Source organism: Melanotaenia boesemani, chromosome 10 (assembly GCF_017639745.1).
Source record: "Melanotaenia boesemani isolate fMelBoe1 chromosome 10, fMelBoe1.pri, whole genome shotgun sequence".
In the NCBI taxonomy this organism is placed as follows: Eukaryota; Metazoa; Chordata; class Actinopteri; order Atheriniformes; family Melanotaeniidae; genus Melanotaenia; species Melanotaenia boesemani.
This window is the reverse complement of record NC_055691.1, coordinates 417051-433546: the sequence shown is the minus strand read 5'-3', so window position 1 is coordinate 433546 and position 16496 is coordinate 417051. Positions and strand designations below refer to the sequence as shown.

Below are 16496 nucleotides of genomic sequence, written 5' to 3'. Positions count from 1 at the left end.
CATCCAGTTACCATCCAATTTCATTAATAAATGTAGATCTCAAAATAATTAGCAAAGTTTTGGCCAGAAGGATAGAAAAAATAACCCCTCTAATAATACATCCTGACCAAACAGGCTTTATTAAAGGTAGACATTCCTCTACTAACATGCGTAGATTAATTAACATCATAGATTATTCTACTCTACATAATCTGGAATCCACAGTAATTTCTTTAGACGCAGAAAAAGCATTTGACCGAGTAAACTGGAAATTTTTATTTGCAACGTTAAACAAATTTGGGTTTGGGTCATCTTTCATAGATTGGATAAAGATATTATATAACAACCCAAATGCATGTGTGAAGACCAATGATCAAACCTCTCCAAGCTTCTGTTTGCAGAGAGGCACCAGACAGGGCTGCCCGCTTTCTCCATCACTCTTTGCTATTTTTATTGAACCCCTAGCTGCTGCCATAAGACAAAATAAAGAGATTAAAGGAATCCATGCCAAAAATATAGAACACAAGATAAGTCTTTATGCTGATGACGTATTACTTTTTCTCCAGAACTCACCGACGTCTCTCCCCCAGACAATCATACTTATTAAGACATTCTCATCAATATCTGAATACTCTATTAACTGGTCTAAGACTATTATTATGCCCATCAACTGTGACCTACAAAACATACCCAAAACTACAATACAGTCTGGAAACATTAGATATCTAGGCATAAACATTCCCCCCAGGTTATCAGAACTAACAAAGCTAAATTATGTCCAGCTACTTAAAACAATAGAGGATGATCTCTCACGGTGGAGGCGCTTACCCATATCACTCATGGGGAGGGTTGCCACAGTTAAAATGATGGTTCTATCTAAAGTAAACTACCTGTTTTCAATGATACCCACTAAACCATCCTCCAGTTGGTTTAAGTCACTGGACTCACATATATCTAAATTTTTATGGAAAAATAAGCCATCACGTATCAGTCTAAAAACTTTACAACAGACTAAAGATAGAGGCGGATTGGAGCTACCCGACTTTAATCATGTTTTCTTCGCTAACAAGCTGCAGTATATCTCCAAATGGCTTAAACCTAGCAGTATGGATGAAACATGGTTAGATGTAGAGCAAGCATTGTGTGAGGATGTGTTTATCTCTGACCTGCCATTCATCAGCTCAACCATCAAAACACATAAGTGTTTTAAAAGCATCAATATCAGTTCCTCCTTAGTGGCTTGGTGGGATTTTCTAAAAATAACCAAATCCTCACTTTTTCCATGTAAGTTTACACCCCTCTGGAACAACCCTGACATCCTGCAAAACAAAAAGCTTATCAATTTTACTCAATGGAAAAATAAAGGAATAGAACAGTTAGAACATATAATAGAAAATGGAAACTTCTTGTCATTTAATATTCTCACTTCACAATATGGAATAAATAGCAAAACATTTTTAGAATATCACCAGCTTAAATCTATTATATGTAAAAAATATACCATTAATCAATTAAACTTACAGCTACCTATTAGGGTGGCAGAATTCATGAATCTCAATGCCCCAAAGCTATTATCAAAAACATATAGACTATTATCTAAACCAGAAGACTCAATCTGTCTTCCAACTTCAAAATGGGAGGGTGACTTATCCAGTAACTTTAATAAAGATAAATGGTCACAAATATGTTTAAACACCTTTAAAATGACTAAAAATTCAAATATGCAACTAATACAACTCAAAATTCTGCATAGAACTCATTATACAGGACAAAGGATGTTCAGGATGGGTCTGTCACAATCAAACATCTGCACACACTGCAAGGAAAACACACCAGATAACTACCTCCATGCCTTGTGGTCCTGCACACCTGTCCGCAGGTTCTGGCTTCAGGTATGTGTGGACATGTCAACATGGTTTAAATGTAATATTCCTACAATCCCCGCACTATGTCTACTAGGTGACTTGGATGACATTAATATGGCAATTAACTCTGCACACATGATACGTACAGCATTATGCATCGCAAAGAAAACTATCCTTGTGAACTGGAAAAAGAAAAATAATCTGTGTATTCAGCAGTTTAGGAATCTCTTAGTTGACCACATCAGTAATGAGACAATGTCTGCCTCCTTAAAGAACTATTCGGCTGAATCTCATTCCTTCTGGTCCCCTGTGCTTAGTTCCATCACTTAGTGTAGGTGGAGGACTGTGACCTTGTTGCTATGGGGGTTTGAGAAATGGCCGGGAGTGACTGGTGGTTGCGGGTTTTTTGTGGTTGCCCGTGATGCGGGACCGGGCTGCTCTGCGGTGGGGGTGGCTCTGAGTCTGGCCCCGTCGGGGGCTGAGGGGGCCAGCGGTTGGAGTCGCCTCGTGGCGGGGGGTGAGGCCACTGGTGGTGCCTGGGTTGGTGGGCGTCGGTCCTGAGCCGGGTGGCCGGGCTATTCTGGGGCGGGCTGGGCGGGGTTTCTGGGCTCTGGTGCCCGGGGGTGGTCCTCCTCCCTCCGGGGTGGTGGGCTCCGTATGTGCCTGGGGTCTGGGCCTGCCCGGATGTGCTGCCGTAGTGTGGGTTGGTGCATGCCCTGGTGTCTGGTGGACACCCTGGGACCCAGGGTATGGCCCGGGGGCAGGGGGGGTGTAGGGGTTTGAAGGAGGGCTGAGTGGGATTCGGGGGATTATAGGGGGAGGTGCTGGGGTGTGAGACAGGGATGCTTGTGTGTTGTGTGTGTGTGTCTATACTTTGGATGTTTGTGTGAATGGGGGGTCTGCCGCTGTCCCCATCCTCTCATTCCCCTTTAGGGGTGTGGGAGGGTGGGAACTTTCTGGGGTGGGTGGCGGCTCACTGGCTGCGGTCCCTGAATGGCCCGGTCGTGGGGGGCGGCCTCTCCTGGCCTGTCTTGCCCTGGGGGGCCTCCTGGGGAGCAGGGGTGCCTAATGCCACTAAAGGCTCATCATCCAGAGGGAAGTTTGCTTCCCTCTAGACGTACATCCCCGGACCCCTCTTACTTCCCGCTCTCTCTGTCTCACACACACACACACGTAGGGAGTTGGGAGGCGTGGAGCCATGCGGGGTGGAACGGAGGAGACCATTCAGTGGTCTCCTTGGATGCACCCTGTGGCTGCTCGCCTCTCAGTTTTAATTGCACCGAGACACCAAAACACAAGAAACACAACACACAAACAAACACCTGGGGGGCATAGCATGTGGTGCATGGGGGGCGGGGCCACTTAGGTGGCCCGGCTCGCGGCTCATTGCAGTCACTGCCGCTCAATTTTAATTGCACACAACACACACTACATAAACAGTCAGGAGCGGGTAGGGAGAGGGTATTGGGGACCTCTTACACCCCTGCTCCTCCTGTGTGTGGCTGGGGGCGGGGGGGGGGGGGGGGGGGGGGGGGGGGCGGCTGCCGGGGTGGCTGCGCTGGTGGGCTGCTGGCTCTATGGGGGTTGGGGCTCGCTGTCCGCTGGTCCGCCTGGGGTGTCCCCCACGGGGCATGGTGGGAGGGTTGTCTGTGGCGTGATTGTGTGGTGGTGAGTGATTGTGGGTGCGGCACGGGGGAGGGTGCGAGTGTGGGGTTATATGGGGTGCAGGTTGAAGTAGATGGGGAGTGGGGGGAGGGGGCCGATAGCACCCTGGTTCCCGGGGTGTGCGGCTGGAACATCGGGGTGTGTGCTGGCCTACGCCGGGTGGCTGTCTGGGGGGGCCTGGTCCTCCTAGGCATGTTGCGGGCCCTCTGCCTTTGGGGGGTGGGGCGGCCGCCTCTGGGCTCCTGGGGCCCTGGGCCCTTCGCCTGGGCTGCCCTGGGTGGGCCGGTCCCTGGCGGGGCCGGCGGCTGCTGATCTTGGCCCACTGGGGCCTGTGCCCCGGGACCGTGGGGGGCTCTTGCTGGGGCTCTCCTCTGCCGCCCTTCGGGTGGGGCTGGAGTCGTCTTTGTGGTGGGGTGGCATGGGTTGGTGCTCCGGGTCTGCTGCTGAGGGCCCGGCCCAGGCCCTGGTCTGCCTCTGGCCTCCGTGGAGGCGTGGTCGCATTTGCATGATCTCATTCACCACTCTTCATCACTGATCACTCCTTGTTTCTCATGCTCTGCATGCTGACACAGTCACTGAGTTGTCTAGTGGGTTTTTAATATTAAGCGATAATTATAAAAAAAAAAAAAAAAATTCGCATTTTTCCTGTGAGTTAGTATCTGGTCGCTGTTATGTCTTTTTGATTTGATTTGGTTATTATTTAAAAACTCTTAATGACTGGCAGCCCTGTTTTTTTTTGTTTTGTTGTTGTTTGTTTTTTTTCTGTTTGTGTGTTTCTGCTTTTGTAAAAGTTGTAGGAAATTTTCTGGTGTGTTCATGTACAGGTGTAACAGTTTGTTGTCTGGTGATAGTGTGGATTGAAGGGTCGTTTTCCTTCTGTCTGTGATCTTTTTGTCTCCATTCTTCTTTCCCTTTTGCTCTTTTGTGCTATTTTCCATCTTTTTCTGTCCCCTCCGGTCAGGTCCAGCAAGATTACATAGATTCCGTGATTCAAAGTAAATAAATAAATAAATTAATCACATTATCAAGAGGAGCCTTACCCATAGGCCTCCCCTTGGCAGAGCAAATTTGTTCAGCACGATATAGCAACCAGATTATCATTTTGCTTGCTATGATGCTGGACAGGACAAGTTAAAAAATAAATAAATAAATAAATAAATAAATAAACCGGACTTTGTATTCGTAAGTTCGGTGCGCATTACATGTTGTTTGTATCCGTTTAGTGTCGGGTAGAGTAACTTTTGGGGGGTAAGTTTGTTGAGTAGCCGCCATGTTGCACCTCGTGCGTGGTGTGTCGCACGTAGGGAGAGAGGGGTTAGGTGCATTTTGAAGACTCCTGTGCACATGTGTATTAACAGCCAGAGTTTACTTGCACTCTTGAATGCACTAATGAAAAATAAGCACCTTATTTGTATTTTATAATGAAGTTTATTTTGTTAATTTGTTAGTTCTGAACCTGTTGACTTGTAGATGTTTCCAAGTTTCACAAACACATTCAATACTGAACATTTCAGTGGTCTGTACGTTTTACATAAGCTTTATTTGAATTGTTTAGCTATATATAAAGGGAAAATACCAATTTCTTGGGAATGATACATTTTATTTGAATGTTTGGAGCAGTAACAAACTGCGGTATAAAACTGTGTAACTTTATGTACAAGGACTGTTAATGTGAACACATGGTTATGCAGATGTGCTCATCACAAGGACAGAAGTAACCAAGGGGAATGCTTGTCATGATTGAGTGTATGTTAGTAAAGGTGGTCAAAAGGACTCATAAGGACTGGTTATGGAACTGGTTAAGTCGAGTTTAAAGCAAACTGAAATGACAAATGCAGATATGATTGTGATGTCTGATGTTAAATAAAAGAGACGCAATTTTGGAGAGAAACGAGATGCAACGTTGCCTTACTTCTCTTCTTTCACCTGCTGATAACAGGTAACATCTTTGTTACGCCGTCATCACTCCTGAGACCCGTAACAATATCCTTTTTTACTTGGCACTGAGCTCCATTTCCAAGAGAGCCAAGCCAATGGTTTTGGTATCCTTGAAGAACTGCCAAGCATTGGTTGGTCAAAAAGAACAATCACATACAGACATAAACATGTCTCTACATCTGCATGCACTCATTTACTTGTTTGATGAAGTTGTTGGTAAGTCTGGTGAACAATTTATAATACAGATTACTGTTATTTGCAAGATAACACTATCTATCTGCCAGAAATTTAAGATTTTTCATTGGTAATTGCATAATGTATTTAATTATTTTTTCTTTAAATGATTTTTTTCCCCCTAACAATTTCATGACAGTAGTTGAGATCAAATTTGTACCTGTCTGACAAGTCTGTCCTCCTGCAGGAACATTGGACTGGATCCATGAAGCTGGACAGAGGCAACAGTCAGCAGCTCCAAAGACCTGAAGGTGACCTAAAAATATTATATGATAAAAATTAAATACTACAAATATATCAAGTATTTATCTGTTACCATATATATTGAATAAACAAAGTTGTTTCTTTGCAAAAATAACATGACCTTTTTATTATCACATGTACTGACTGTTATCAGTCAGTACATGTGAAGTATCAACATAATTCACAAATAAATGTTTGTTGGAGTCACTCACAGCATGAAGAGCAAGAAGCTCAAGTCTTCCTGTTAACGTCACCTCGACATCTCTGGCCAACAGGCTCAGCTTGCAGTGGATTGCCATGACAACACTGTTACTGTAGTTCTGTAGCACATAAAGGTAGACAGGGAAAACAAGAACAATTTTTTTCTCAAGATTTTACTACCCCAGTTTAAAAAAAAGTGGTAAATAAAAACAGAATTGAATATATGTATATATGTATATTGAAACCTTGGAAGTTGGTACCAATATAGGTGTCTGAACTTGTCTTGATAACGTACAACCCAAAAGCAACGGCAGCATCAGCAAACAAACCTGTGTCACAAGGAGGACAGCACCCCAAGAACATTACATCTGTAGTACTCTGGCTTGAAACCAAAGTTCTGCTCATAGATACTTTCCTCTGTCTTTAACCTAGTTTCCTTTGCTCTTCCCATAACTTCATTGTACAGCTTGTCAACGTTTTTCGTCTGTTGTTTCAAAACTTAATGTCTCCCTTGTTCTTAAAACTCTACACCAGTACACTTCTCCTCCATTTCTCAGGCTCTCATTCTCCAAGAGCTTGTTGAAGAACCTAATCAGAAACTCTGCTCTCCTAGACACGCACAGGTATGTCATCAGGACCAGCTGCCTTTCCACACTTCATCCTACTCCATACCCTCCTCACCTCACCGATACTAATCCTGGTTCACACTGGTCATCTCTTCTACTCCTTGTTCTCTTTCATTTTCCTTATTCATCAACTCTTCATGCAGATAGCAGATTAGAAGATGGAGAAAGGAAAGGATCCATGGAATAATAATTGGGAATATCTGACTTCAGACAGAAAGGCCCAGGGTAGAGATAAGAAATACCATTGAAGGGGGTGTACAATGACAGAGCCAAGATCCTGTAGGACTTTCAGATCCAGACTAATAAACTAGTGATTTATAACCAACCAGACATTGTGGCAGTTGGGAAACTACAAAAAAAAGTAGAGATGTAGAGAGCCTGAACAACAGAAATATCAAGAAATATAAACAGGACAAACTAGAAAAATTCCAAGTTTTGAAGGAAAAAGATGAAAAGATGTGTACTTCCAAGTATAAACAACTTACCTCTGCTTTGATGAATAGCAGTTTCTAGTATAAAGAATATTGTATTTATATATACAATTAAAAGGCTTTAATGAACGCTGCCAATTCATGAGAGGTTGTTGCTTACAGACAGAGAAAGCTGTGAAGGATGTTGGCCAGGGAAAGCAGGAGTTTTCACCCCACCCCACATGGCAACACGCTTCAGGGTTAGCTTCCTTCACTTTACTCAGCAGCTAGCTTCAGGGTTAGCTTCCTTCACTTTACTCAGCAGCTAGCTTCAGGGTTAGCTTCCTTCACTTTACTCAGCAGCTAGCTTCAGGGTTAGCTTCCTTCACTTTACTCAGCAGCTAGCTTCAGGGTTAGCTTCCTTCACTTTGCTCAGCAGCTAGCTTCAGGGTTAGCTTCCTTCACTTTACTCAGCAGCTAGCTTCAGGGTTAGCTTCCTTCACTTTGCTCAGCAGCTAGCTTCAGGGTTAGCTTCCTTCACTTTACTCAGAGTTTTTAAAGGAAGAACAATATATATATTTTTTTTTTCTTACCCTGTCCTGTCATACATCCTGACATACAGAACGGTGGTCTGTGTGCCATATTTTGCTTGACAGATTTGCTCGACCAAGGGAGACATGTTATATACATGGGTGTCCTTGATATTTTTATTATTTTTATTGTAATCTTATTTTCTTTAGTCTTTATATGTCAGTGCCGAACCTGACAGGGAGATAGAGGAAGAGAGAAAAAAAAAAAAAAAAGGGAGAAAAGGACAGGATTAAAATGTGGAAATAACAGTTGTCTAGGCTGCCCAGAACATATCACAAAAAAACAATATAAACTACCACAGTACTACATGATACCAAAAGAAAAGTAGGATGATGATGCGGTATCTAAGCATAGCATTTGTATGGTACACACTTAAGACTTTACCATATGGGGTTCTCTGTCCCACAGACTGGATTGACACAAGAACATGCATTCCATGCAAATGAGCATCCTATAGGCAAACTCTATGATTGGAGGACACAGGACTGAGGAATTTTCTTTGTTTAAACCCTATATAAGACAGAAGGACACATCAAGTCTTTAGGTCTTCGTTCTGGCTTTGGGACCTCCAGATTTTGCTGCAGAAATCTGTTTTGATGTCTGAACTTTTGTAATAAACTTCTTTTTATTATTCAAGTCAGCGTCCAGAGACGTTTTTGCCTGAAAGACAATTTTTCCACATCTGATCAAGACACATCAAATTTGACGTCACGACGATCTGGACGTGCAGTGCCTTTTTTCCTCCAAGTTGACTTCCAGAGGGCAATCTGAAAGACAGGTGTGTTTTTTTGTCTGCTTTTCTGGGGAGAGGAAAGGGGGTCACTCCGCAAAGTTCTCTGTGTGGGTATGTTTGTGGAATTGTTGTCTGTACAGGTGTCTCTGCTAAATTTATTTTAAGTTGTTTTTTTTTTTCTCTCCGCATCGCAGGCGAAGTGGAGAAAGGGGGGTAATTGATGAAGAAAAGAGATAGACAAGAGAAAAGAAGCAGATAGACAGCATAAAGGCTGCAAGGAAATTTATAGTGAGGACAGAGATCCTGCACTTATAACAAGGGAAAAAGAGATGGTTAAAGCCTCAGAAATAGTGAAGTGTTGTGAGTTTTTGGAGTTTCTAAAATGTACATTTGAAAGTTTATAAATTTATGCAAATTCAGGGTCTGGGCCCGAAACCCTTTGAATAGTAAGACATAAGAATAAATAAATTGTTCGGTGTCATTTGGACTCCAGTTTAGAGTGATTAGTGGTGTAAATTTAAAAGCAAGAGTGTAAGAATCTCAGGCCTGGGATAAGAATTTGATAGATAAATTGTAGGATTTTTAAGGAATTAAGATTAAGATGAGAAGAAGATTTGGTGAGGCATATAAAGAAGTAAAAAGAGTTGAGTCAGCACTGACTGAGAGGGTGTTGGTGTGAGGTTGAGTGAGAACAGCTGTGTGTGTGTGTGTGTGTATGATAGGAGCCGAGGTGTGTGTGTAACTCTGCTAGAGTGTCTTGACGTGTGTGTGTGTGTGTCCAGCTGGGGTGTGGTCTGAGCAAAATTAAAGTTTTCAATGCATGTTTGTGTTTTTATAACTTTTTAATGATAAATTCTTTTCGAAGGGTTTTTTAATAGGTAATAATTTAATGAACTGCTATTGAAATGCTTCTGTATTTCGATGGGCAGACTTTTTAGAGGTAACTCAATAAACCTTCGGAAAAATGAGCCTTTTATGAGGAATTTTTTCTAAAATTTTAATTGTAATAATGAGCGTCTGCACTTTGGCAGACAGACTATTATTTTGGCAATAATTTAATAGATATTCCTCAAAAAGGACTTTTATATATGTGTGAATGTTCTGTTAGTGGCTAAAATATTATTAATTGCCTTGGGCATATCTGGACACATATTTTTTGTGTTCTTTCCCCTATGAACCACTACAGAAAATTATAAGGGTGTTTCTTTAACATCACGAGAAAATGAGTTTCTGTGTCTAATTTGGATGGAAAACAGGGACAAAGTTTATTTCACTGTATGACAAGAAAACATGCACATATCACTTGCTTCATCTGTACTGATATAAAATATAGGGATGAAGTTTGTGTCTGTGTGTGCGCTGTGCAGTGAAGACAGCTTTTGGAGTCAGCACGTGTGGGTGTGTGAGCGTTCTGCTGATGTGATTTAATGCCTGTAGCTGATTTTCTGCTTTATATGTTTGCTCAGACAATATTTAGTCTTTATTATTTTATGCAAAGATTTTAAGAGATGACTGTTAGACCATTTTCCTTAGGATAGTCACATTGACTACTTTTACAGCGGTCACAGCTCTCTTTAGGTAGTAGAGTGGGGGCAGATTGTTATCTAAGGTCACCCGGCTCCGGGATACTTAAAGAATTTTTAGTCACACTACGTGAAGGTCTGTCACCTCTGACCCTTTTTCCTCTAGGCAGAATATGGGCATCTGTTTAAGAAGTTTATCTCTCTCTCTGCCATGAGCAGCTGAGGTGTGGAAGACCCATTATTATTTTTATTTTTTCACCTTTTTCTGTTTTTAGCTTTAAACTATGGGAAAATAAAGCCTTATATTTCTTGTAATTTTTTCCTTTTTCTTTGAAGAGGCCAACAAAGCCTAAAATTGGTTTATTAAAAAAAAAAAAGGAAAGAGAAAGAGAGAGAGAGAAAAGGGAGGGAGATTAAGTCAACTCCTCCTTTAGCCTTTAATAATCTTTGTGTTGTTACATTTGTTTTGAATTGTTTTGAAGTATGGCATACTGAATTTTTGTTTGTTTTTTATATGATTCATTTGGATCGAGAATCGAATCAGACCTGAACAGAGCAGGCTCTCCGAGGCCACCCATCTGGGTTGGATGACACATCTCCCCTGACCTGCTCAAGGCTAGTGTGCATTTTATCCACAAACATCTTGTTACCTGCTATATATATATACACTAATGCATAGTTGTTTCAGTACATACAAACATGGTATCGTTGTTTTTCTTATTTTCTTGTTAAAACTCAAATGAACAAAACACACTTTAGTGGTGCAGAAGACACATATCAGAGAGTACATGGTATATTTACTCCGACAGGAAAGCTTGGCTACTGATTGACTATCAGAATATTTTATTCTTCATTTATTCGTTTTAAAGCGGTAAATCATTGAAGGTTTAAATAGACTATTGAAAGAATGGTTTACAGATATTACAATGCGGTTTGTTAGAGTAAACAGAAGTTGACAGGTTAAAGTTTCTCTTTTAAGGATAGGTAATGATTTGCGATCTCACCCACCCTGTTTGAACTAACAGGAGGTGGTGGTAACAAAGGTCATGAAGTGCCATATGCTGATGTGTTACCCTGTTTGACCTTTGCTTAAACTTTGTTTGAATTTTGCTTGCTCTATTGAAGTGTGAAATCTGCGCAATACAGAGGCTGCACTGGGGTTGAGACTTCAGAGTTGACACCAGACACTCTCTGAGTGCTGAACTGCAGTCTCTCCCCATTGCGATGAAGCTGACTCCACACTGAGTTCTTTGTGTCTTATTTTATGATAGGAAAATATCCATCACGGTTTTTGATGTAATTTTGTTCTGTTAATAAGTAAAGGCTTTTTGGTTTCCTCTGAAGTTGGTAAATTTGTTTTGCAGGTTTGGGAAAGCGAAATAAATAAATAAATAAATAGAAACAACACAAACAAAAAGAAATTGAGTGTAATAACATAGTATTGGATATACTACTTTTTTAGAAGTTTCCTTTCATTCATAAATTAGAAAATTATAGAAAGTTGGCATCATGTCAGAGAAGCATGACAAAACTTCAGCTGTAATTACTCCAGTTGATTTAGTCCAGCAGAGCAACCCTCTTATTAAAGGTATAGCCAAGATTTAAAAAAAGTGGAACCGGCGCTGGCCAAGCATCGACCGCCCATGGCCGATTGAGGGGACACTTAATCCAGAGGTAATTAAAACAGTTCAAGTGCTGGTGACTACTTACAAAGCAGACCAGAAGAAAGGAAGGAGAGGACAGAAACGTCATGACAAGCGACAAACGGAGCTGGAAGTTCTTCAGTTGTTCGATAAGGAGCGACAGAGAGTTCTGAAAGCAACAAAAGAGAAGGAAGAAAAACAGAGAGAAGACATCTCGCAGATCAAAAAGGCCACAGAGAAATTAATGGCAGAGATCAACACGCCCTTCTCTCACACCGTTGCAGTAAAGAGCCCCCCACCATATGAGAAAGAAGTGAAATTTCAGGATGTTTATCCTCAGCTCCCAGTGATTTCCCATGAAGGCAGTTATCATGTCACTGATGATGCCAACCAAATAATAGAAACGGGACAAGCAACAACGACCATTCACATGTATCCAAGCCTCAAGAGTAAAAAGAAGACAACAAAGAAGAAACCTGGAGACAAGGCTCAGAGTCATCTGGAGGAAGCCAGAGACGGATACAACTCTGCCATAAGAGAGATATTTGCGAAAGCAGAGAGAAAAGGAGCAGAGCTACTAAAGACAAAGGATCTCAAAGATGACACTTCTGATAGTTCGGACACTGAAAGTGAAGAAGAGAGTGATGGCCTTTCAGAAGAGTTCTACCCAGCTACCACAAGTACAGGAACCAAAGAGGATAGCCAACAAGTGCTGATAGAACTTGAAAAGAGCGTAGATCGATGTCTTTCATATTTGGAGGAAGCCAGCAGTCAAGAGGACCGACAGGCGCTTGAGGACCAGTTACAGGAACTCCGGATACAGAAGAAGAAGCTGCGGAAAAAGCTTTCTAAAAAGCCGCAGGCGACATATTTCCTCCGCCCAAGAAGAAGAAAGTCAGTCGGCAAAATGTGTCCAGTGGTTGTCCGAGGACAGAACTTGGAGTATAAACCCTGGCAAAACACTGATTTGTCTGACATTTTGGAGAAATTACCGTCTCTTCACGATGGAGCACATCCGTGGATTTCTAAATTGGAGCAGATCTGTGTGGGAATACAGCTGGCTACAGGGGATGTAAAACGACTTTTGGCTAACATCTTAGGAGTTCCTGCTATGGAGGACATTCTGCAGAAAGCGGGACTTGGTCGTTATGTGGGGACATCTGTATACGATCCAGAACTGTTTGCCGCAAATCGAGGTAGAGCATGGAGAGCTCTAAAAGAGACATTTCCAACAAATGTCCACCCTGACAACATTTTTATTGAGCCATTGGGCCAGGAGGAGAATCCAAGATCCTATGTCTCTAGAACTCATCAAACATGGAGAGATGTAACAGGAAATGATCCAGATCTGAACCAAATGGAACAATCGATTCTGCGGGCCAAGATTCAGAAGGGGCTGCCACAACCAGTGAGAAGCAAGCTTGCAGAAGTGGTCGGTCTTAATAGCATGACCAAAGCAGTTTATACAGACCACATTGCTCACCAAGTGGAACTGTTCAGGAAGAAAGAGCATGATCAGAAAGAGCAAGACCAGGAGACTCTCAGGAAACTGAATCAAATACAGCTGGTGGATTCGAAAAAGAAGGAGAAAACACAAGCAGTGGTTATCCAGAGCCTGCCATCTTCAAATCAACCATCACCACAGCAGCAGCCTGATAAAGTACAGTTCCAACCACCTCAGTCTGCACCATGGCCTCCAATTAACTGTTTCTCACCACCAGCTTATGGCCCGCCACAGACCTGGAGAGGAAGAGGAAGAGGAAATTTCGGGAGAGGAAGAAATTTTGCTCCACGCTCTCAACAGCAGCCTGAAGTGTGCTATAATTGTGGTTCACCTGACCATTTTGTTCGCAACTGCAACAGCTTAGGAGAAAGTTTTCCTAGAGGCAACTACCGAGGGCGACCCAGAGGACAGTCACGGCCGCCCCGAGGACCGGTGAACCCTTACAGGGGTCCTGATCCTGGGTACTAGGGATGCCCAGAGGACCTGAAAGGGAGGTGTCAGCTGGTAGTATCAAGGCCAGAGCAAGATCCAACAGTAAAGGTGAAAGTAAATGATCGACCGGTAGAAGTAATGCCGGACTGCGGAGCCGCTTTTACCTGCCTGAGGCCTGAAGATGCTATACATCTCCCCATGTCTAATCAATTGATACGGACGATCGGGTTCGAGGGTGTGAAACAGCTGATTCCTCTCACAAAACCAATTGAGCTTTGCTATAAAAATCGCAAGATTACAATGCCCATATTGGTGTCGCAACAGACCCCAATTGCACTTTTGGGAAGAGATGCTTTATGCAAACTGAACTGCATAATAAAATGTACTCCAGATGGATGTTTGGTGGATGTACCAGAGGAATCTTATCATCAGCTGGTAATGACAACAGAGATTGATGCTTCTACAGTCTTTTGGATTGGCGACCTTAGCCCAGAACTTTTGAAACCTGCTACTATATGGGAAAAGTTCATTGTAGCCAATACACCTTGTGGAAGAGCTCCAGGACATCCATTTCATTGTACCCTCAAGTACTTCAAGGATGCTGCTAAATCGGATCCGGAGGAGTGGCTGAGCCACCAACCAAAGCAAGTGCAACTTCAATCAAGCTGTATAATTTTGGGACCTCAAGGAGCAGCTATGAAGATAACCAAGGATGATTATCTGAACAGAGAATATGACATCCCAAAAAGTGTTCCACATGTAACTTTGAGGATAGCAGAAGAATATGAGCAGAAACATGTTGGAGAGATGATGGCGGAAGCAGAGAAAGCTATCTTTGTACCACTAAAAGAGAATCATCTCATCTGGAGAAGCAAGGATGATCAATTCATTAAGATTTTGATTTCAGCTCAAGGCCATGGCAAACCGCAAGTGGTGCAGATGACACAGGAATCGGTCCTCAGCGTCATGAGGGATTCTGACTCCATGAGAAGAGAAATGCTGCAACAAGTTCCAGAATGTCTGTGGTCACGACACAGCACCGACATAGGTCTGGTGAAATCTGCTCAGCCAGTGAAAGTGGATCTCCGACAGGGAGCCAGATCTCCTTGGAGAAATCAATATCCTCTTAAAGAAGAAGCAATCCAGAAAATTGAATCGGAAATTGATGGACTGGTGAAAGCTGATATTCTGGAAATAACACAGAATCCTCAAAGCAATACGCCCCTACTGCCCATAAAGAAACCGGATGGCTCTTATCGTATGGCCCATGACCTAAGAGCAGTAAATGAAGTGGTGGTCGATTACCCAGCAGAAGTACCAGATCCACATACTTTGCTTGCTCAAATCCCACCAGAAGCTACACATTTCACTGTCTTAGATCTCTGTGGTGCTTTCTTCAGTGTCCCACTCAGTGAGGAAAGCCGAGGCCTGTTTGGTTTCACATTCAAAGATCAATTCTACCAATACAAAAGATTACCACAAGGCTTCAAACACAGTCCACACATTTTCAACAAAGTGTTAAAGGATGACTTGGCAGGAATTGACCAGGAACTGAGCAGTACAGTTGTCCAATATGTAGATGATATTATCATCTGTTCACCTGACCAGGAAACGTGTCACAAAGACTCCATCAAACTACTGCAGATATTGGCGGAGAAGGGACATAAAGCCTCTCAGAAAAAGCTGCAGTATTGCCAAGAGAGAGTGGTTTACTTGGGACAGACGATAACCCAAGGACACCGAAGCATCTCCGACAGTCATCTGGAAGCTATTCGAAAAGCTCCTAAGCCAAGGACGGTCCGAGAGATGATGACATTTCTGGGGATCACCGGCTATTCATCAGCCTGGGTGGAGGACTACGCCAGCTTAACAGGACCATTGAGAGCTATGATTAAAGATACTGGAACTGCTCATCTTCATAGAAATCTTTCTTGGACTCAAGATGGCCTTCTGTCATTTGAAACAATCAAACAAAGACTACAGGAAGCTCCAGCATTAGCTTTGCCTGATTACTCCAAAAACTTTTTGTTATATGTCTCCACTTCCACTGGAGGGAAATACATGTGTGCAGTTCTTTGCCAACCCACAGGAACAGGAATTAGACCTCAGCCTGTTTCTTATTATTCTACTGCATTTTCTGAAGTGGAGTTAGGACTACCACTATGCTACAGAGCACTAGTAGGAGTTTCTCTGATGTATGATAAAGCATCATCAGTCACAATGGGTTATCCAGTGACAATTCTTACCCATCATAGTCTGAGAAATCTTTTGAATTATGGTAAATACACACTGACCATGTCTAGACTTAGAGATTATCATAGGCTCTTGGAGCAGGAAGATATTACTCTGGTCAGATGTGACACAGTAAACCCAGCTGAACATTTGCCAACTCCAGAGGATGGTGAGCCGCACGAGTGTGTTCATGAAGCAGAGAAGTTTTCAAGACTCAGGTCAGATTTGCAAGCCCTTCCGTTACAGGAAGCGGATGTGGAGTATTGGACTGATGGCTCCTGCTATCGCATAGGAGACAAATTGTGTGCTGGTTATGCAGTAATAAGAGCTCAGGGATCGGAGTTCGTTGTGGAAAAAGCAGACGTAGTGCCGCAGCCAGCGTCTGCACAGCTTGCTGAACTGGTAGGATTAACTGAAGCGTGTTTGCTAGCAGAAGGCAAACGGGTGACAATCTTTACGGATTCTGCGTATGCGCATAATGTTTGTCACTTATTCGGTTCAGTATGGAAGAATAGAGGTTTTAAAAAATCAGATGGTTCTCCGATACAACATCGCGAGCAGATACTGAAACTTTTGCAGGCCATGATGAAGCCTAAAGAAATAGCAATCACTAAGTGTGCTGCACACAAAGCGGACATGTCACGAATCACTCGAGGAAATAAAGCAGCTGATGAAGC

General features: G+C 42.7%; 1 protein-coding gene across 1 annotated transcript in view; it reads right to left on the bottom strand.

Annotated features, from left to right (window-relative positions):
* The window catches only part of itga11b (integrin, alpha 11b), a 186933-nt gene that overhangs the window by 20635 nt on the left and 149802 nt on the right, over positions 1–16496 (bottom strand). Inside the window, 2 exon segments of the mRNA XM_041996966.1 lie at positions 5842–5937; positions 6137–6244. Of these exon segments, the coding sequence (XP_041852900.1) occupies positions 5842–5937; positions 6137–6244 (204 nt within the window).